This window comes from Mus caroli, unplaced genomic scaffold, assembly GCF_978045245.1.
Source record: "Mus caroli unplaced genomic scaffold, Mus_caroli_1 scaffold_22, whole genome shotgun sequence".
Lineage (NCBI taxonomy): Eukaryota > Metazoa > Chordata > Mammalia > Rodentia > Muridae > Mus > Mus caroli.
In genome coordinates this window covers 7,356,577-7,377,790 of record NW_028227277.1, presented here as the reverse complement: position 1 = coordinate 7,377,790, position 21,214 = coordinate 7,356,577, and the positions used below count along the sequence as shown (strand labels likewise).

At 35.3% G+C, this 21,214-nt stretch overlaps 1 protein-coding gene across 1 annotated transcript; it reads right to left on the bottom strand.

Annotated features, from left to right (window-relative positions):
• Positions 1-5,312: 5,312 nt before the first annotated feature.
• LOC147000037 (vomeronasal type-2 receptor 116-like) lies at positions 5,313-11,785 on the bottom strand. The gene is made up of 5 exons (XM_085834289.1): positions 11,515-11,785; positions 10,263-11,066; positions 9,208-9,432; positions 7,983-8,106; positions 5,313-6,850 (listed from the first exon to the last, which is right to left on the bottom strand). The coding sequence occupies exons 1-5, from the start codon at positions 11,761-11,763 to the stop codon at positions 5,946-5,948; spliced, it is 2,307 nt and encodes a 768-aa protein (XP_085690415.1). The 5' UTR covers positions 11,764-11,785; the 3' UTR covers positions 5,313-5,945.
• Between the last annotated feature and the right edge of the window lie 9,429 nt (positions 11,786-21,214).

The window sequence follows — 21,214 nt, the reverse complement described above, 5'->3', positions numbered from 1 at the left end:
ATAGCCCTGGCTGTCCTGGAACTCACTTTGTAGACCAGACTGGCCTCGAACTCAGAAATCCGCCTGCCTGTGCCTCCCAAGTGCTGGGATTAAAGGCGTGCGCCACCACCATTATATATATAATAGTACTTCTACAAGGTAAATTTTAACATGTAATAAAAAAGGCTTTTGTTATATTTGAGAAAATGAAAATTAAATGGTATTTTATCTATTGCATTGTTGAGGATACAGTGTTTTTCTTTTCATGATCCAATATTTAAAAATGAAGTATAAAGTAATGTAACAGTTTTAGATACTCTGAGATAAAAATGTGTCTCAATGGAGAATGATACTTGGAGAAAAGATAACTTATATCAAAATGTATCAATTAAATGAAGTAACGTTCTATCTTCTGTTGACAGTTGCACCTACATTTGAACTTACAATTACTTATATATCAGATACAACAATGTTATTTAAACTACTGTATATTGATGTGGAACGGAGATTCATAAGAGTGACCATAGCATTGTGTAAGTACGTCTGATACTGCAGGGAATAAAATTAATTTTTTCTTTATTTTTAATTAGAGTACAAAAGTTTAGTTTATATGCATCTTTAAATGCAGGAATTATCTTGGTATAATTTTTTTATATTTTTAAATATAATCATGAATTCATGAAGTTCACAGGCTCTCCTTTCAATACATATGAAACTTCTCAATACATATGCAACTTAGAAATGAGAAGAAAACAACATCAGGCATTGAAGGGCAATTTAGATAAGAACCTACCATGCCACCACATAGAGAAAATGAAAAAGGACAACAGAAGACTGTTAGAAAACCAAACTTAATCTACCCTGTTTCTGAACAACACTAAACAACATATGATAGGAAATCCCAATGTTATGAAGGAATTAGAAGGGGTCATATATATATATATATATATATATATATATATATATATATATGACCCCTTCTAATATATATATATATATATATAAGACATGAGCAAATTCAGAGAAATGATTAATTTGTATGATATATATTCATCCTGTTGCAAGCAGAGACTATATACATGGGCCAATTAAAATAGAATTACTCCCCAAGTCTTGAAATATTTGACAGCAGCAGTATTGGAAGCCAGTCCTTAGATACAATGACAAACAATGAGGAAAGAAAAAGCTATGACCATAGAGCCACAAAATAGTGATAGAGGTATGAATATTTCCCAAGGTCAGTTGTTAGTTGAGGGTCAATATACTGAGTTACAAAGACATCTTAAATTTCACTATCACACCTTGGAGTTATTCATTTAACACTATTAAATACTTTTGACAAGGCTCAGGAATCAGGGAAGAAATCTGAGTCATTTACTAAAATTTTATAAGGCAAAAATAAGCCTTCACTGATTTTTTTGTAAAGATTGCCTACATCTGTAAATAGAATAGTATTAGGTTCAGAAGGCAGAAAAATACTAAATGAATCTTGGGCTACTAAAAGTGCTATTTCAGAATGCAAAAGGCTGAGAGGACCTTTAAAGCAAGATCAGAACCAAGAGATGAAGGGATTAGGAGCACAGCCTATATTGAATCTCACGTTTATGATGCCATCATGTTAGGACAGGAAGTCTCTCACAATTTTAAGAAAAATTCCAGATTGCAAACATTTTAATTGCAGTAAACAGGGTCATTTGAGAAGGGATTTTATGCAATGCAATTATAGAAATAATTCTTTTTATAGAAATAATTTAAAAAGATGACCTCTCATTGGAGAAACAGCCACAGAACAATTAAAATTTTAAAGTCTACTCTTTAAAAGAAGACTGTTCTAGATACAATCAAGGATAGGACAGCTCTAGTAGATAAAAAAAAAAAAAGTTATGAGAAAACAAAGAAACAAGTATTGTAACAAAGTACGAGAAATGCTAAGATACCAAAGCTAAAAATACCAATGGACGATATTGAAATAGAAGGTTTAGTAGATACAGGAACAGGTGTAACATTAAATTCACCTAAACCGTAGCATCTAGATTGGGCTCTTAAGGAAGTACATATTCAACTTCTAGGAATTGGCGCTTTATTTTGGGAAAATAAACTGCAAGTTGATCTAAGATTGTAGAGGCAGAAAGACAAATAGAAAAATTAAAATCTCAAGTGGATATAAGAGATGGGAATTTGGCAGGGATACGAATTGTTAACGCAATGGAAAACAGGGATAAACATTTCTGCAATCTCAGAAGGAAGCCATAAAATAAAGAATGCTTTGAAGTAAAATATTAAAATCTATTATCAAGAAAAGTTACTGACTGCCCAGAATGACCATGAAAATGCCACAACAGCTGTTGGCCTTTCAAAAATACAAACGACAGGTGTCCGCCTGGCTCAGAAGCCCTCTGCCTCAGGAGCAGCAGGCACCATCTTGGTTCCTGTCCTCTGGCCAGGAGGGTGGCCGGATGTCTGCGGCCCGAAAAGGTTCCTGCCTCAGCAGCTCTGCTGCTCCCACCTGTTCCAGAAGCTGTCTGCTTCTGTTGTTTGTGTGTTTCATATTTAAAATTGTTCTCACATTTCATAAGAGTTTCAGCACTATCTTCACTTTTAGGGAGTTGATCTTCCAAATGTCTATTCCTCTGCATCTCAAGAAATGGCCGTTCAAAAATATATATTTCAATTTTGCTCCAAATGCAAAATTGAATGGGGTAGAAGGGAAATTTATAGTAAAATATAATATAAATGAAGAAAGCAGAAGTTAAAGCCATATTGTGATATACCCAGAGATAAAGGGGTGTGGAAACATTCAGATGATTGCAGAACTTGCAAAATTTGGTTGGTTCACATCCCTCCAGAATGCTCACATAATTTAGCACCAAATTTTTTTTGTCATTTAATAGACTTCGTTCTATAAATCTTCCATAATTAAGCTGTGTGACTGTGAATGTCTTTGTGCATGTTTCTCTTTCTGTGTATCTTTGTCTCTGACTACGTGCCTAGTTGTGTATCACTGTGGGAACACACTTTGTATGTTGAATATAACCAAGTGTTTCTTTACAACACTCATTGTAAAGAAGTGTGTTTCTAAAACTGTGTCACAGGTGAGATTATAGTTATTAGCTGTCTCATTCAACGTAGTCAGTCGTCAATATATATCCACACAACAAAAATAAGCAGGATAGCATATATACATATATTTATATATAATTATATAAAATTTATTTGCCTTATATGTTACATATTTTATCAAAAGAATAGGTATATATTATAGGGTTACAGAGAGGAACTTGGACAAGCCTGATGAAAAATGGAAAAGTGAGTCCTATAATTTTATTTAAATTGAGATTTTAAATATTTTTATCTGTTTATATGTAAAGAAATATGCTCTCCTCAAATGTGAAAATCCACTTCATTCTTAAGTGTTTTATAAGAAAACATTCTGTTCCACATAATTGTTTACTACAATTTTCTGTAATGGTGCTTCAACAAAGTAAGAAAATGTTTGTAATTCTTGTAGTGCTACAATTACCTGTGCTTATTTACAGGGACAAAGTAGCCTGATATGGGCACAAGGAATTCATTCAGGCCATATTGAAAGGATCACATCAAGACCGAGAGTCTGTTCTAATTTTTCTTTGTTTTTTTTTTCTTGTTTATTTTGATTTCAAATGATATCCCCCTTCTAGATTTCCCCTCTGAACACTCCCATTCCACCCGCTCATCTGCCTCCATGAAGGTGCCCCACCACAGATCCACCCACTCCACATTTTTAATTAGATTTAATTAGATTCTATTGGCTTTAGGATCAGTTATCTACTTTTTCATTCACAAATTGCCATCTCCGTGAGAACTGCACTTTAGTGAAGATGATATTGGTAAATTAGCATGTCAAGAAGTACCAACAACAAGCAAGCAAGAATGGTCAAACAGAATGTACATATTTAGCAATCTTACCCTACCCATTAGGTATAATCACCACTGTAACAAGTGTAAGAATTTTTCCAAAAGACCAAAGAAGCAGCTGAAAGAGTCAGATGCAGATATTTGCACCCAACCAATGGAATGAAGCAGATGACCCATGTTGTTGAATTAGGGAAGTCTGAAAGAAGCTGAAGAGGAGGGTAGCCCAGTAGGAGGACCAGCAGTCTCAATTAATCTGGACCCCTAGATGTCTGAAACATTGAACCACCAAACAGTCAGCAAACACCAGCTGATATGAGGCCCCCAACAAACATACAGTAGAGGACTGCTGCATCTGTATTCAACCTGAGAGGATTCTAACTCTCAAGAGAATGGAGGCCCCAGGGAGTTTAAAGGTTAGGTGGGGTGGAGGTGAGGGGTGGGGACATCTTTGTGGAAATAGCGAGGTGAGAGGAGGTATGGGATGTGGAGCGTTTGGATGTTGTATGTGGTGTGGAATAAAATCTGGAATGTAAAACACTAAAAGATGTTACAATTGCACCGAATCATGGAATATTTGCAGAGAGTGATGTTGTGCTTCCAGGGTTTTATTTCCTTTTCTCTATAAAGATGCAGTCTTGGAATGTAAGTATTGGTTAAGACATTTAAGTGGCTGGGAATTATGTGTCAACTGTGCAGAAAATTTCTTCTCCATGCTGAATATCTGAGTTCTGCTCCTCTACCCATGTCAGCTTTTCCACAGCTGTCTGTGTGTCTAACTCTAGGGTCACTGGATGCCTCTTTCTTACAGATTCATTGTATACACATACAAGCACTTGTGTACCTGCTGCCCATACACACAGAAAGGCAACTACTAAAAATATTTTTTGTTAATGTTTTCTGTATTCTGTCTCCTCAGTTGCTATGGCCCTGCTACTATGGTCACTCTCACCCCGCCCCTCAGTTGCTGCTGCCCAGCTTTCCCTGTCCTCTCTTCCTACCCCGCCCTGCAGCAGCAAAGAGTACTTTGAGAGAACAATGACACTGACCATCAACACCTGATATAAAGAAGAAATAATGTGTATGTGTTTATATGTGCATGTTTGTGTGTGCAACATTAAACTTAAATAACTTATTACTCCTATTATGATAAAATTGATGCTGAAACACTTGATATAGAGTTACTTATATGTTTATCGAATTCACTGATCAAAATGTGGTGAAGGTCTACTGTGGGACATTTCCATTAGTGATTTACACACTTAATGAACTACAGTCAATTCATAGTAAAATTGTGTCATTTCACATAATATCAGAGGCTTATATCGCAGGCATAATCAGAACCTCATCATCCTTTTAACAAAATGTACATTTCTTTATTTGTTATCTGATGTTCTTAACATCTACCCAGTACATTTTAAACATATTCCAAATTTCAGTGCTTCTGCACTGTCATCTGCACAATGTCACAGTGATTCACACTCGGCTAACATTCACTCTTGTGTCTCTTTTCAAATCAGTGTCTTTTATCACATCAGGAATCTATGATCTTCCTACTCCCAACAGAGGCAGTTCATCATTTAGGCAATTTCTTAGATTTTGTTGCTGGAAAAAAAATGCCATGACCAAAATAAACATGTGAGAAAAGTATTTACTTATTTATCTACCTTTTCATAGTACATTGAATGAAGTCAAAGCATGAAATTGGATGCAAGAACTCCATGAAAACAGGTGGAAAAATGTTAATTACTGGCTTTATGTTCATGTTGTATGCAGTACCCTTTCTTATAACTCAAGGACAGTGTGCCTAGACCGGGTGCTGTTCACATAAAGCAGGGTAACCTTATATTAATCATTATTTAAGTACATGGCTTAAATACACAACCATAGGTCAAAATGATGGTACCCATTCCTCAATTGAGATTCCCAGTTCTCAGCATATTCATGTTCCTGTCCTGTTTGTAAGTACACATCCGTATATAACTAAATTTTTTTTTATGATGAAGTACTAGTTTTGTTAAGATGAAGAGTAAGATAAGTTGAATATCATCTAACATTTTCATACCATGAAAGTTTCAATAAAGCAATTTACCTTTGTGGTTCTTTATAAAGTTTGAATCTGGTCTAATTAAAATAGCATAACACTTTGGGACAAAGATACACATTAGCAACCCTGCACTAGAAGCCAAGATTGAGAAAACCTCCACAACCACCATGACCCTCCCCCTGGTGCTGTGGTAGACAGGGAGGAAGGTGATCCAGACACTGCAGAACACCAGCATGCTGAAAGTCAGGAACTTGGCTTCATTGAATGTGTCAGGAAGATTCCTAGCCAAGAAAGCCAAAGTGAAGCTCCCCAGAGCCAAGGAGCCCAAGTATCCCAGGACAATGTGGAAGGCAATGACTGAGCCTTTATTGCAAAGAATGACAATCTTCCCATGTTCAGATTGGATATCTCTGTCAATAAAGGGAGGAGATGTTACCAACCAGATTCCACAGAGAACAAGTTGGATTAGGGTACAAATGGGAATGACCAACTTAGGTGCCCTTGTTACCAACATCCCTCTCATTCTTCTTCCTGGAGTAGTGAGTTTAAAAGCCATGACCACAGTTATTGTTTTGGCCAACACTGCAGAAACAGCCACAGTGAAAAATATTCCAAATGTGGTTTGCTGCAGGATGCAGGTGACCTGGTCGGGATGTCCAATGAAGAGCAGGGAGCAGAGAAAGCAGAAGACTAGAGAGATGAGCAGGATGTAGCTGAGAATGCGGTTATTGGACTTCACAATGGGAGTATCCTTGTACTTTACAAATGTGACGAGGACTAGAATTGTGATGGCCGAGCAGGACAGTGCCATGCAGCCTAGGGTCGTCCCCAGTGGATCTTCATAAGCCAAAAATGATACAGTTCTTGAGAGACAGTAGGTTTGCTCTATGTTGGCATACTTATCATCTGGACACTTCACACACTGTTCCATATCTGCTGGTAAATGTACATAAACCCTTATAAGATATCATAATTACATAGGTAATAATTTTATATTTGTGTTATTCATAGCAAATATTAATAAACAATTTAGTGTTGATGATCTATTCCCTTCCTTTTTGCTGTAGAACCACTAACATAAAATTGCCCAGTATTGACCTATGCACTGTGATTGAAAAAAAAATCATGGAAAGTGGAAAAGAAAAATATTCTTATTGAACAAAAACAAAAATATGATGAATAATTATATGCATAATCTCAGATTATTTAATTCCTGTAAACATAAATTCACTATTCACAGACAAGGGTAGTGTGCAGACATCGGTACTGGTGTCAGTTGATGAAATGCATCATGTACTTTGTTTGCTCTGTGGTTTGTGCCTCTATATCTACACATAGGAACGAGAATATACAATTCCTCATTCAAATACTGTTTGCATAAAGGAATATTTTCGTTCTTGTAGCTGTACACCTCATAGACCTATGAATGTCCCTTTCATTGTTTTCCAATCTCTATCTTGCCAAATACACATTCCATGCTATATGGCAGGAAGCTTATGGATGTTCACATTTATCCCTCTTTCCTTAGCTAAGCTCTAAGCCATCTCTTGCTGCATTTTGAAATCTTCACTCTTGTTCTAAATCTTTAAGAGTAAATATTTAATACTTTGTCCATCTAACCTCTTAAAATATATTTCATTAAACAACAACCGTTACCCTGAACATCTGGTCTTTTTCACAGTGTAAGCTGGGTGATAGAGGGAAAGATTATGGACTGATCAGGTGGTCAACTTTCTATGTGCAACAAATCAAAAAAAAATATATATGTGTAGATTATTACATCTAAAATGTTTCTTTAAAACATTGTTATACAGGTATGTCCTCCTAAACACTTTCTATATAATATAAAAGCAGTAACCATCATATTGTGAGAGAAAGGCCTTGTTTCAAGAAGATATTGGGAGTTTTTTGCTGGGTCCAAAGAAGTTGGCACTATTTAACTGATTATGTTTTCAGTCATGGAGATGTTAGGTCTTTAGTTTGCATCTAGGCCATTTGATACTTCTAGTTTGGATAGAGAAGTTATTCAAATTCAGCAAATTTTCTTCTGTATGCAAGAATGTACCTGTTTCATTGGAAACCTCATTTTCTGGGCACTGAACACAATCAAAGCAGCATTCTGATGTTTCTTTTTGATAAATTTTCCTGAATCCAGCAGTACATATTACATTACACACGGAGGAGGGTACCTGAGGCAGTGCATAAATATTATATAATATGCATGTGAGTGTGTGAATTTCATGTATTTATCATATGAATAATGACCCATAGATTGATATATGGAGCAGTAACAGAATTGGCTATACATATTCCTCTGATAACCTGTATCACTTTACAATATCAGACACATTTTATTCATATTACCCTGCAACACTCTGAGTGTCACACAAAAATTACTACATCATGTAATATTATTTATGTATCATTCAGGTTATAGCAATTTAAAATTTTTCCTTCCTAAACTGATCAATCCAAAAAGAATGTTTAGGTGGCACAAGTTTTTCTCTCATGATTTATAAAGTTCAAAAAAGAATACTGTGATATATGGAGGGAGAATGTAGGGTAAATCAAGAGAGAGTAGTTTGATGACTATGAACACAATATTTTATATAACACTCTTATGAAATTAATGAAGTACTACTAAATGTAAAAGAAAACCTTGAACACACTATCCCTTTCTCTCTTTCACCTGCATCTATGAGGGAGCTCCCTACCCACCCACTCCTGCCTCATCACTCTAGTATTCCTCTGTGCTGGGGCATCAAGCTTTCAAAGGACCAAGGGATTCCCCTCCCACTGATGCCAGATAAGGCAATCCTTCACGGAGGAGGGGAAATCAGGAAGGAAGATAACATTTTAAATGTAAATAAATAAAAAACAATACAACATATATAAATTAAAAAAAGAAAACCTTCAATATGGAGAAAAGCTTATGTTAATGAATCCATGATATACTTAATTAGGTTATAAATATGTTTCTGCAGAATTAAAAAAAATCCCACGTTAATATATAGTTAAATTTTTTCATTAATGATATGTACATATACATTATACTATAAACCCATTATATATATTCCTGTATTGTAGGTAATAGGCAATTTGGGTACTATTGAACATGGAATTCAGAGGCCATTTATCCATCGATTACCAGATATACTTGAAGTTGTGCATAATCAAAGTTTGATTATTGTAACTTTGGATAGTCTTTTGCAAAACTAGCAATTGGTCTTAAACACGAAGTCTCATATTTTAAAGTCCAAATATCCTGAAAAAAACTATGGTATACCCACTGATGTTCCTCCCATGGCCCATTCCAAATCATCAGATATATGAAGTTGTTGACTCTTTGGAAAACAAGGTATATAGCTTCCTATTTTCACTTTTAATCCAAGGCCTTGTGGAAAATTCCAAATGATGAAAATGTCATACTCTGTACACTGATTTTCCCTATGCTTCATGTTCACCAGTTCTCCAACAGGGTTCGTAAATACCCTGGTTTTCATCAAGGAAGACATCTAGAAGAGATTAATGCTTACAATATCAACAAAGCATATCTATAAAGGTAACACAAAATTGAGAATTCCCTAATTTCTTAATGACTCCAGAAAAAAAAAGCAGCTGTGTTGAAATAAACGTGTGTATAAAAAAACAGTATACCTCATTGATAACTGAAAATTTATATACTTCATATTAATGATAGATGATAAAGTGTGCTAGAAAAAATGATTACTAGAAAATAAGTAACACAGTGCATGAGTGTGAGTGTGTGTGTGTCTGTCTGTCTATGTGAGGGTCTATATGAAGATTCTTGTCAAAAATACTTTTTTTAAAAAATGAAACATTATAAGAGAGACTGAAGGGGAAGTCTGAATATCTGGTAATTGTGTAAATAAAGAAATTATTTTCATGTACATACAGTATACTCATAAAATAAATGTAAACTTAGTAAAATGTACAGTCTTTGTCATTTATGTTACTGTAAATTTTTAATGTAAATGACTAAATAATAAGCACAGCACATGGATCAATTTCTGAGAAACTATTCTTCAGCCAAACATTCCAGTCTAGTCATCACTTAGGCTTTTATGATAAAACTCTTGGCTCCTATTCTAAATTTTGAACTTATTTAGTGAAATGTAAGACACCTTGTCACAAAAGTCACTGATATTCATAAAAATATATTGCCTCCTATTAAATATTATATTTGTGCATGATATTCATCCATGTAAAAGGTTTATTAGAGAGTTTAAAGAATAATCACAAACAAATGTACAGTTGTTCCTCTGGGTCTATTTAAAAGATCACATTGATATATCTAAGCATAATGAAATGTAAGAAACTTTACCTGCTGACAAGCAGTGAAATATGTTTTGGGTTTTGCCTTTTTCTGAGACTCTACTTGTTGAAGAATGTGTTCATGGTAGGTGTGGGCCGCAGCATAAACAGCATTGTACAGATTGTAACCTTCATCACTCATGGCCATATCATAGCTGTGCAGTGCTGTCCATTCCAATGTGTTGTTGAATGTCATATGATCCATTTTAATGCTGTTCTTAGAGATTGAACAATTAAAATAATTCCATTCCAGTATGGTATAAGAAATATTTTTTAGGTACTTGGCAGTTTTCTTTGTTTGCATAAAATTCCTAAATTTAGGAATCTCAGCTCTGTGGTGTGCAAAAGTAATAGAACCATGGAAGAGATTAAGGGTGAATTCTTTTTTATTTGTGATGACATTCCATTGTGAGGTTGTGATCCAGATTCTCTGAGCACCTAAATCTTCCCATCTTCTAAAGCTGACTTCTAGAGTAGAGTTCATTTCACCATAAATGATAACAACCTTTGCTGAAGATGTCATAATTTGCTTATCATATATTGTAGACCTTGTCATATATATCTGCATGTTTTCTGGAATCATATTAACAAAAGCTAAACAGATCCCATGCCTTTGGCTCTCTTCTCTTAAATCTGAGAGAAACTGAATACCCTGATCATCATCTGAGATGACCAGTCCTATCCAAGTCCATCTAAAATGAAACATCAAGGAGACAATGCCATGTGATAAATGTGTGTCCTTGGTGGCTACCTGATGGACATGGGGCAGCCGGTCATGGTCGCGTAGGTTAGGATTAAATGGTCCAAAGAAAACCTAAAGGATGTAGAAGACAGGATGAAACTTCCAGTGAGGAATATGATTATTAGGATATTTGGACTCATATACATGTAATGCTACTCACCTTCCAGAACTCTAGATAAGAACAGTAAGATTGTACTATACACATCATGTATTATTCCTATTAGATTCTAGACTATTCCTGACAAGTCTAAAATTCCTAGAACACAATTTTACCTGTATGCACAGTACATCTATGAACTGATTATTTAATTTGTATATACACATACACACACACACACACACACACACATATATATATATATATTATATATATATATATATATATATATATATAATGTGTATGTATGTGTGTGTATTTGTGTAGCAGCACACCCACAAATGCATTCTTTCCAAGTTTTCTTGTAGGCACCTGTAAATGTAATTTAATGTTCTTAACAATTTCAGTGTCACAATTTCTTACCAGTGGCATTGAAGAATGCATTGCCAGTTTTAAGGATGTTTTCCATGATGGTCCTGTCAGACCTATCATACATGAATCATCTAGATAACAGAAATAATTAACAAAATTCATATATCCATCTATTTGTTTATATTCATGATCCAGATTATTCAATAAATCATGACAGTTTCCACCAATGATGGAGAAGATCAAAGTCATGTTGGGTAAAAGATAAGGATTCTTGTTGATCTCATTGGTAGCAAAAGACATTACCAGAAGAAGCTCATATTTACTTGCTGCAATTATAAAACAAGGCATAGTGATGATAAGGGAGGTGTTTAAAATATGAAATTTCAAATACTGTAAGATTTGTAATATGAGATATGTTAAATCTGCCTCCCAGGTGCAGGGATTAAAGGAGTGAGCCACCAACGCCCGGCCAGACTAATTATTTTAGGATATATTTTATTTAATTATATTTATCCATTTCAAGATATATATACAAAATGACACGTTATACCATATGACCAGAATATTATTCTTTAGGGTGTTGTACACATCTACTTAATGTTACCTTTTAGTGTGTTCTTACTATTTCTATTTTTTAAAAAATTTTCAACACTCATTCCTTCATAATCTGCAGCCACAAATGATAACATCTCACTCTTTGGACCTCAGACCTAAAACCCACATTGAGAACAGGTTCTTTTCCACAAGAATTACTATGATTCTCCTAGATTTATCTTTTCAGACCTCAGATGTAGAGATTAAGTCCAGAATTTTACCTAGGTATCCAGGGCACATGACATAGGATGAGTGGAAAGGAATTGTGAATATATATTAACTACTAAATAATAATAAAATTACTGAGTAATTAATAGAAATATTGACCTTGTATCTGATAGTGATAATAAACCTAATCTGAGCTTGTGCATTTGTGTAATTGGATAAAAAGATTATTCTGATAACAGAATATAAGACTAGCATTATTTTTCCACATTCAGTATCAAATTCAGGATTGCAGGAAGAGGCTCATTTAAAGACTATTTTATAAAGCAAAGTTTAAGTATATTCACAAATATATAAGTAATGTTATATATTTAACCAGGTATAGTAGACCAACCCATACACAAATATTTCAATGAAACAATGCATGTTCATCTGTTGGAAACCCGAATTAGGTAACACTTTTATGAAAGCATTTAGACGCATGATCATATTGAGGCGTGGGCAGACAATTGAATATAGGCAGTGATACAGTCTCTTCATATTGAGTTCTAGACAAAGGAGGGAATTGTGAAAACAAGGCAGATGAAAACATATCTTTCAACATATATTATCAAAAAAGCCTCACAGAGAGAATCTAGAACTTCACATTGTCCAGCACTGTGAACTTGAGTATAATTGCACTAAAACTATACTAAACTGTGACACATTTCAAAGTATAAAATAGTTATTGATATAAAAATTCATTTTCAGGTGTTCTTCAAGTTACATGGTGAGGAAGAGAACAGAACCCACAGTTTGTATATACAGCTAAATATTTCAAACGATTGACATTGATACATTAAATAAACTTAATGGCTTACCTAAAATTTGAAAATAAATTTAAAAAATTACCATTAGTATAAGATTTTTCAGTTGCCCAAAGGTAAAAATGACACTCCCTTTGCAAATCTCCATCATTATCTTCACTATTCTTTATCCTCCAAAAGCAACTGGGTTCAGTCAAACAGCACAGGATGAGAGAAAACTTCAGAAACAAAAATGAAATAGAGAAAGCACAGACCTTCTTCATGTCTGCTAGGATCTAAGATGGAGCTGTTGTGAAATCCGTTTCTGATGTAGAAAGACATCACACACACAGTTACATCTATGTTTCTGTTTTAAGGCTACTGCTGTTTGGAGATCCACTTATTATATTCACAATTCCTTTCCATTCTTCCTATGTCAGGCTCCCTAGATACATAGGGAAAATTCTGGCCTCTGGCTCTACATCTGAGGTCTGAAAACTTTTCATCAACATATTTTTGAAAACATGTTTTGAGATCATGTTTTCTACCCTCAGGGGCCATGACTGCATTCATGTGCATAGAGTAAATCCCAAGGACAATCTTCTCCTGCATAGCTCATACCTGACCATGTGTCAACATCCATTATGCACAAACACAATGGATTTCATCAGAAGTTCTATACTGTGACAGAAGTTGAGAAGGTCATAAAAGTTGCATATAATCCAGATGTTAAGTTTAATCATGGAACATTATGTAACACATTGTCTAGTTTAGGGAAGGGCAGTCTCACATGCAACATTGAGCCTGGAGTTGACCATGCTCTCTGTTGTTCATATACTATTGTATGCCACTCATGTTTCCAAAAACTCCTCAAACTTCCTGTGATTCCTGCCATCTGGAGAACATGTCAATATGCTAAATCCAAAAATACCTGAATTTTAAAGATTCAACACCCATCTGGTCAAATATCAGTACCTGTGCATACATTCACTGATATGCTGAACTTTTTCCTGATAATCAGTCCCTGGCAGTCAATGACATTTGATGAAATATTTCTTTGGTTGATGTTTGTTCACACCTCATTAAGAAGTTAGAGGCTAATTTCATATATTTTATTCAAGGGAAAGAATGCCATTTAAGAGATAGAATTTTATTGCTAATGCTGGTATATACCTCACACTTTTCATTTATTTCTACTTGGCATTTGTTTTGAAATATTTCTATCTTAGATTACATTTCAATAACATAGATGTTAGCTACTAATTCGGTTAGATTGCAATGAGTGACAAAGATGAAGGATTGACTTGACTTGTTATTTTTTTAACTACCTTATATTTTTGTTCAAAATATCCATACTGAATTAAGTGTGTCTTCAACTTCATTTTTGGAATGGTTGGTATGTCAATGGATTATAATAAAATCCTGCTATGGAATTTAATTTACTATCTTTGTTACTATGAATAAACATTTGTTTCATAATTTGGTTGAATTACGACTATTTCAGTGCAAATTGTTTCAGTACAAACCAATAGACTGGGAAAATGAAGTGTCCTGTTGTCATATTCTATAATTATTATATACCTGGTTCTAATACCATGTCAAATTAACTGGGAATGTGCATGGAGGCAGACTCTTCACTCCATTGTGACTGCTATTGTGCATTCCTGGGCTGTAGCAGTCTTTTGGAAGTCATTTGGAGCACATGAGCAATGGACTGGGATCCATTCAATACTCATTAAAACAAGACTACAGGTCAAACATTCAGGTCTTTAATAATCTTAAATTTGGGTTTGCTCAGATTTAGAGGTGAGGCTCCATGTGCTTTTCTGCAGAGACATCCTCCATGTTGCTTGAAACAAAAATAGTATTTCTTAAAATTTCTTTTCTTTTTGCCTAAAACTCATGTTATGTACTTGATTTGGAGGAAAGAAGGCAGAGCACACATCATCGTGTCCTTCCTGATTATCAAGGCAATATTTGGTTTCTATTTTCCTTTAAGTTATTCTGTTGGGTTGTAATCTTAAGCTATCCACTACAGTACTTTGTGAGTTTATCAAACAAAGTTTTCTTCTTTTTCACAAATAATATTCAATAGCTTCTTTCCAGTTGCTTGTCCCTTTATTTCTTGTTGAAATCGGATATATGATTCCATGTTATTCTATGTGTAATAGGTTTTAGCCTCTATCCTATTTTCATGTCAGAGAATAATCTTAGAAGTGTTGCTGTTGTATATTCAATAAATTCTAATATCATTTAATATTAAACCATTCTTATCCTGTTTTTCCCCATTAATCAGATACTGATTTGTGATTCTTCAATCACTTGAAACAAGGTTTGATATGGCACACAAGTACTATTTATACAAAGCATTGAAGCACTTTTGAGTATGTGCACTCATAAATCTACATGGATGGAAGGACTTCCACTTTGATGAAAATATATGTAATAGCAAAGATGTTATTCATGAACCACAGATATTTGAAAGGCAATGGGATGGCCATTATACAACTATGCACCAACAAATACAATTTCAGTTTCTTCATTACAAATATTATCTTAGTCTATTATAATTTTAATGATTTTTGTACAAAATTCAACTTATTCTAATGAAACCAAATCTGACATGTTATAGCTTGTTTACACTCAGGATTTTTAACCCAATGCATCATAATTGGCATGCCATATTACTTCACTCACACTCAACGTACATGCAGGATGCCTGATGGTGATTCTTCCAAGGTTTCCCCTAAAATCCCTTAATCCATAGAATTTAGCTTACAATAAGGGGTCCAATTTCCCTTCCAATCTTCATTGTCCAATATACATAACTATACTAATATTGAATACCAAAATTAGAATTTCAATATTATATAAAAATTTTACACTTGAAGGATCTCTGCAGTCTGAACTTATGAAAGCAGGGTGTACCTCAATGACCTACCAACCTACCTGCCTAACAGGATCTCTTCCATAATTAGAAAAATGGGGAACACTTTGGCTGAATTCCCACATCATTTAGGATCTCCACAGAGATATGCACAGGAGGTACTTATGATAAGTAAGTACCATTGAGGCATAGGATGAAAGTAGACATCTCAAATGTTCTGCTACCAACTTTATGGGCTTGCTCTTCTCTTGATCCTGTCAATCTTTTTTCTATTTAACCCCTTTGGAAATAAAGCACGCCATTTTCCCACTGTTCTTACACGGAAAAAAAAAAAAGCTCATTGTCTGAGATCTCTGGCTTTTGAAAAGGAGGTGATCAGTATTTATGTCCCAGGAGAGTCTCCAGGATATGCAATTCAGCTTCTGTTCAGTAGAGGGAGAACTTTAACAGAAAGGCAAAGCCTGTTTCCCATGACATAAACAATTCCTTGTCTGAACATTCTATTGTATCATCCTGGAGAGGTCTTGGTATCCCCTGTGATGTCATCAGTGTTGTAACAACACCAACTACACTTAGGGATTTGAAACAGTCCCTAGAGAGTTCAACCACATTTATGTTTGCAAGATGGTGGAGGAGTCTATTTGAGAGTGAGAATTGAGAGTTTAGAGAAATAAGAGAGAGACCTAAGGAAGCTGGCTTTACATCTCACTGTAAAGCATCAAGGAAGATGTGGTCCTGGGACTGGCACAGTGAGTCACGGAACATTGATGTGAAAATTCCTGGAGTAGGCATACTTGAGTCCAGCTTTCCAGTAATGAATAACAGAAAATGCTGCCACTGTGAATTTAAGGAACTTTCCTGCTTATCATATTTTCTGAATGGTGAGGATTCTAGTACATTAGTTTGTCCCTCCAGGGAGAAAGGAGCAGGCAAGTCCAAAGCTAGTATAGTGTTAATTTTTATATTTTATTTTATTGGATTTTGTGTTGCCAAAAGGAGACCATAAAGAGTCAGGGAGGAAATGATATTTCCCAGTTTATATCTGTTCAATACTTTACTATATTCCCAGTTTGTTCTTCTAATTACAGTGGCTATCAGACTGTACTAACTCAGAGCAAATTATTCTTATGAGACATTACATTCTCTGAACTCCACTGAAAACCAACCCCTGAGAGTGACATCCTAAACATACTGAATCAGCAGTTTGTGTGTCTGACATGTCTTTAATAGAGGAAAACAACTGTCAGAATCAGAGACAGGTACTTTTTCCAATTCAAGATTATTTAAGTCTTTCAATTGGATGAATTGTTCAGTCTTTTGATGATCGTTTGCCATACGTAACTACTTATTCCACAATCATGAACCCAGATTTTTTTCTTTTAATTAAGTGTGTGCATTAGGGATCAAAGTCCCATTCCGGATGTCTACCTTTTGTGAGGTCTAGTAGATACCTTAAGTAGTGGATGCATTTACATATGTTTATTCTTCCTGAATATACTAGACCAGATAAAGAAATCCCTTTTATGTCAATGGGATTGAATCATTCAAACATATTTACATAACATGATTTTGAAGAACAAACCTGAACTTTATGGTAAATATAAATGTTTAATCATCATGGTGTATTTTATGCAAGTAATACTGTGTCCTACATACTTTTCAATGATTGCTGAAGAGAAAAGGACCTGAGCTCTCATCCTTTCATGTGGTTCAATTGTGAGAAAATCTGTTCAATCTATTCTCTAAATGACTTTTTCTAATTTGATTCATGTAATATATATCTGCTTAAAATATTGGTAAAACAATCCATATTTTTTTAAAGTAACCTTTACAAAACCAAGAGTTATGTATTGATTTTATAGTGTGACTTTACAGAGATCCTCTGAATCAGAGAGCTTATCATAGGAATTTAGATCAAAGTCAATTTGTTAATAATCATTCATTACAGAAGAGCTGTTCTTGAAATATACTGCTATGATAGGGCCTGCTCATGTGTAGAGTACCAAATATTCAGGCACATTATGCTCCAATGAATATGAATCTTGTTATGAAAATCCTGGTATGGAAAACCCCCAACTATGACTACAAAGCATTTTATAATGAAACATGGATGAGGAGACATTAGATCGACTCTTTATTGCCAAGGAGAAACCAATTAATTTTTCCATTTTTTTTCTTTTTTTATTAGATTTTTTAAAAATTTACATTTCAAATGTTATCCTCTTTCCTGGTTTACCCCTCTGAAAACATCCTTTCAGCATAGAGCCTTTTCAAGATCAAGGGCCTCTTCTCCCATTGATCTTCAACAAGGCCATCCTCCACTATATATGCAGCTGGAGCCATGGGTCCCTACATGTGAACTCTTTGGCTGGTGGTTTAGAATCTGGAAGCTCTAAGGTACTGGTTAGTTCATATTTCGCTCCTCCAATAATGCTGTGAGCTGCTTCACCTCTTGGGGTCCTTCCTTTAGCTCCTCCATTGCCGACCTTGGGCTCCATCCATTGGTTGGGTGTGAGCATCCACCTCTGTATTTGTCAGACACTGGCAGAGCCTCTCAGGAGAAAGCTATATTAGGCTCCTGTTAGTTTGTTGTCATCCACAATAGAGTCTGGGTTTGGTGAATTTATATGAGATGTATCCTCAGAATGGGCAGTCTCTAGATGGTCATTCCTTCAGTCTCTGCTCTATACTTAGAATCTTCCCCATGGATATTTTGTTTCCCCTTCTAAAAGGACTGAGTAGCCACACTTTGGACTTCTGTCTTCTTGACTTTCATGTGGTTCATGAATTGTAACTTGATTATTCCAAGCTTCTAGGTTAATATCTATTTATCAGTGAGTGCATACCATGTGTGTTCTTTTGTGACTGTGTTACCTCACTCAGGATGAGAATTTCTAGTTTCTTCCATTCAATGAGTTCATTGCTTGTAATAGTTGAGTAGTACTCCATTGTGAAAACGTACCACATTTTCTGTATCCATTCCTCTGTTGAGGGACATCTGTGTTCTTTCCAACTCCTGGCTATTATAAATAAGGCTGTGATACACATTCTGGAGTATGTGGCCTTATAACATGTTAGAGCATTTGTTGGTTATATGACCGAGAGTGAGAATTTGTCTTAATACAACTGAGTATAATATTTTTCCTGAAGATAAAAAAAAAAAAAAACAGTAGATGGCTAAGTTTTATGCTATTACAAATTTAGCAAGTGATTTGTATAAACAGCAGAAATCTCAGTTGGACTTATCAGCTGAATATGATGGAAGCAGGAAAATAGTCATTACTTTATTTGGGATGTCATGTATATATTATTTTTTACCTTTCTAAATTTTCATTTTAAAATATGCCATGGATAATCTTAAAGTAAGTTGTGGTGGGTATGACTCTTTCAAGAGATCTGCTTAGGCCATCCTCTGCTACATATGCAATTACAGGCACAGTTCTGGGGTGTACTGGTTAGTTCATATTGTTGTTCCTCCTATAGGGTTGGTAACCCCTTTAGCTCTTTGATATTTTCTCTAGCTTTTTATTTAGGGGCCCTGTACTACATCCAATAGATGACTGTGAGCATCCACTTCTATATATTGCACTGGCATAGCCTCAGAAAAGAGAGCTATATCAGGGTCCTGCAAATAAAATCTTGCTAGCATATGCAATAGTGTCTGGGTTTGGTGGTTGCACATGGGAAGGATCCCCAGGTGGGGCAATCTCTGGATGGTCCTTTTTGTCTTTCTCAACTCCAATATTTGTCTCTGTAACTCCTTCCTTGGGTATATTGTTTTCCATTCTAAGAAGCAAGGAACTATCGACACTTTGATCTTACTTCATCTTGAGTTTCATGTGTTTTGCAAATTGTATCTTGGTTAGTCTGTTTCTGGGCTAACATCTGCTTATCAGTTAGTGCAGACATATGTGTTCTTTTGTTATTGGGTTACCACACTCAGAATGATATCCTCCAGATACATCCATTTTGCCTAAAAATGTCATAAATTCATTGTTTATAATTGCTGAGTAGTACCCCATTGTGCAAATGTACCTGAATTTCTGTATCCATTCCTCTGTTGAGCGACATCTAAGTTCTTTTCAGCAACTGGCTATTATAAATAAGGCCGTTATGAACATAATAGAACATGAGTCATTATTACACATTGGAGCATCGTCTGGGTATATGTCCAGGAGAGGTGCTGCTGGATCTTCTGGTAGTACTATGTCCAATTTTCTGAGGAACTACCAGACTGATTTCCAGAGTGGTTGTACAAGCTTGCAATCCCACCAACAATGGAGGAGTGTTCCTCTTTCTCCACATCCTCACCAGCATCTGCTGTCACCTGAGTTTTTGATCTTAGCCATTCTGACTGGTGTGAGGTGGAATCTCAGGGTTGTTTTGAGGTGCATTTCCCTGATGATTAAGGATGCTGAACATTTTTTCAGGTGCTTCTCTGCCATTCGGTATTCCTCAGGTGAGAATTCTTTGTTTAGGTCTGAGCCCCATTTTTTAATGGGGTTATTTGATTTTCTGCAGTCGACTTCCTTGAGTTCTTTATGTATATTTGATATAGGTCCCCTATCTGATTTAGGATAGGTAAAGGTCCTTTCCCAATCTGTTGGTGCCCTTTTTGTCTTATTGACGGTGACTTTTGACTTACAGAAGCTTTGCAATTTTATGAGGTTCCATTTGTCAATTCTCGATCTTACAGCACAAGCCTTTGCTGTTCTATTCAGGAATTTTTCCCCTGTGCCCATATCTTCGAGGCTTTTTCCTACTTTCTCCTCTATAAGTTTCAGTGTCTCTGGTTTTATGTGAAGTTCCTTGATTCACTTAGATTTGACCTTAGTACAAGGAGATAGGATTGGAACAATTTGCATTTTTCTACATGATAACTGCCAGTTGTGTCAGCACCATTTGTTGAAAATGCTGTCTTTCTTCCACTGGATGGTTTTAGCTCCCTTGTCGAAGATGAAGTGACCGTAGGTGTGTGGGTTCATTTCTGGGTCTTCAATTCTATTCCATTGATCTACATGTATGTCGCTGTACCAGTACCATGCAGATTTATCACAATTGCTCTGTAGTACAGCTTTATACCGGGAATGGTGATTCCCCCAGAGATTCTTTTTATTCTTGACAAGAGTTTTTGCCACCCTAGACTTTTTATTGTTCCAGATGAATTTGCAGATTGCCCTTTCTAATTCGTTGAAGAATTGAGTTGGAATTTTAATGGGGATTGCATTGAATCTGTAGATTGCTTTTGGCAAGATAGCCATTTTTACTATATTGATCCTGAAAATCCATGAGCATGGGAGATCTTTTTATCTCCTGAGAT

Bases quoted from the DNA above. Each gene is read 5' to 3' on its own strand.
- LOC147000037 (XM_085834289.1), bottom strand. From the start codon at position 11,763: ATGTCTTTTGCTACCAATGAGATCAACAAGAATCCTTATCTTTTACCC. The intron at 9,433-10,262 runs GTAAAGTTTCTT...AATCTCTTCTAG, and splicing joins ATTTCACTGCTTGTCAGCAG to ATGTCTTCCTTGATGAAAAC. The intron at 8,107-9,207 runs GTGGGTATACCA...GCACTGCCTCAG, and splicing joins GGGCCATGGGAGGAACATCA to GTACCCTCCTCCGTGTGTAA.